Source organism: Asparagus officinalis, chromosome 1 (assembly GCF_001876935.1).
Source record: "Asparagus officinalis chromosome 1, Aspof.V1, whole genome shotgun sequence".
In the NCBI taxonomy this organism is placed as follows: Eukaryota; Viridiplantae; Streptophyta; class Magnoliopsida; order Asparagales; family Asparagaceae; genus Asparagus; species Asparagus officinalis.
Window position 1 is genome coordinate 11,637,929 of NC_033794.1, and position 1,630 is coordinate 11,639,558.

General features: G+C 40.5%; 1 protein-coding gene across 1 annotated transcript in view; it reads left to right on the plus strand.

Moving 5' to 3' along the window:
• Window positions 1-1,624, plus strand: part of LOC109849997 (protein SMAX1-LIKE 4-like) — a 3,444-nt gene extending 1,820 nt beyond the window's left edge. Inside the window, exons 2-3 of the mRNA XM_020419896.1 lie at window positions 278-506; window positions 580-1,624. Of these exons, the coding sequence (XP_020275485.1) occupies window positions 278-506; window positions 580-1,509 (1,159 nt within the window). The 3' untranslated portion in view covers window positions 1,510-1,624. The remainder of the gene's footprint in view (window positions 1-277; window positions 507-579) is intronic.

Sequence of the window (1,630 nt, forward strand, 5' to 3'; positions counted from 1 at the left end):
TAACAATTAAAGAAAAAAAAATGCAATTTTCTTGCGTCTCTCAGGATTTCCCTCAGCATGAGAGTATTTCCCCTCTTTTTTTCCTTGTAGGAACCTTTTGCCTTTCTTGTGTCACTTTGTTTTCAAGTGCAACCCCCACCCTCAGCAATAATGGTCTAATTTAGATTTTAACTTATATATCAAATGCTTGAAATAAAGTAGAAATAGAAAAAGAAAGGCAAGGAGAAAGATGGGGATATGAAAAACTAAGTTTCCTCTTTCTTTGTTTATCATACAGTGGTCTGGATTCAAGAATGACAAAGCTCACACAGTACCCTTTTCAAATGCTCGAGCCAAAGGCTTTTCATACCAAAGAGGAAGAAGAGAAACTCCATTGCTGCGTTGAGTGCGCTTCAAATTTTGAAAAAGAAGCTTCAGTTTTTAACTCAGAAGTTAAAAACTATAACACTGGATCGAGCCAATTGCCCTATTGGTTGCAACCACATAGACCAAAAAATCATCGAAGGGTATGAAAAAAAATTTAAAAATTTAGTAAGTGTTTCATTTTCATTTTTTAAATTTTTTGATATATTTTTTCAGGATACCTTGCTTGATTTGAAGAGAAAATGGAATAGATTATGTCTAAATCTGCATCGATTTCGGCGAAGTTCCATTCATTTGGTGTCATCCTATCCTTCATCAACTTCCAAAGTTAACAATATAAATCCCATACTAACATCCCAAATCAAGAACACGGATGGCCCAAAACCATTGCTATCTGATGTGACGACGAAGCTTGAACTAGGCCATCCTCTGTTCTCGGACACTGCCACCTCAATATATCAGAGAAATGAATCAAGGGTGAACCAGAGAGAATTAAGCAGATTGCTACAAGAAAATATTCCATGGCAATCCGAGATCATTCCTACGATTGTAGATGCATTGCTTGACAATCAATCGAAGACTGGCATTTGGCTACTTGTTCAAGGTACTGATCAAGTCGCAAAGAGGAGGGTAGCCCGAGTTACAGCAGAATCATTTTACGGATCCACTGATAAACTCATATGCATTAAAGCTAAGAGACCAGCTAATGCAGTTGAAATACTCATAGAGGAAATTAGAAAAGACCCAAAATGCGTGTTCTTGATTGAGGATTTCGATCAAGGATTTATAGCAGCCATCTCCGAGTGCATCAAAACTGGATTTTTGAAAGACCCATCTGGGGAAATGGCTGACTTGTCTCGTAGCGTCTTCATTCTCTCTAATTCAACCTCTGGTAAGAGCCATGATGAAGTACTAAAGATGAGGCTCTGGGCCGAAGAGACACCCAGCTCTGGTCATAAGAGGAAGAAGATGAAATTGAGCGATCCTGAATTTGAGCTCGACCTCAACATTTGCGCAGAGACCAGCGATCTGACCCAAGAAATGGACCTTAACGACGAGATAAAGTTTCCATGTACGTGCATCACCATGGACGAGGTCGCTGGTGGGGATCAGATGATCAAAGAGAGGGTCGTCGATAGAGGCTGAGCACGGTTTTCGATCGTCAGCTGGTCGATTGTGGGGTTGGTAGAAGCAATGGGGCGGTTGTTGGAGAGTGAGTTTGAGAGGCGGGTGAAGGAGATTTTTGAATTGAGTCCCGTAACGGTCC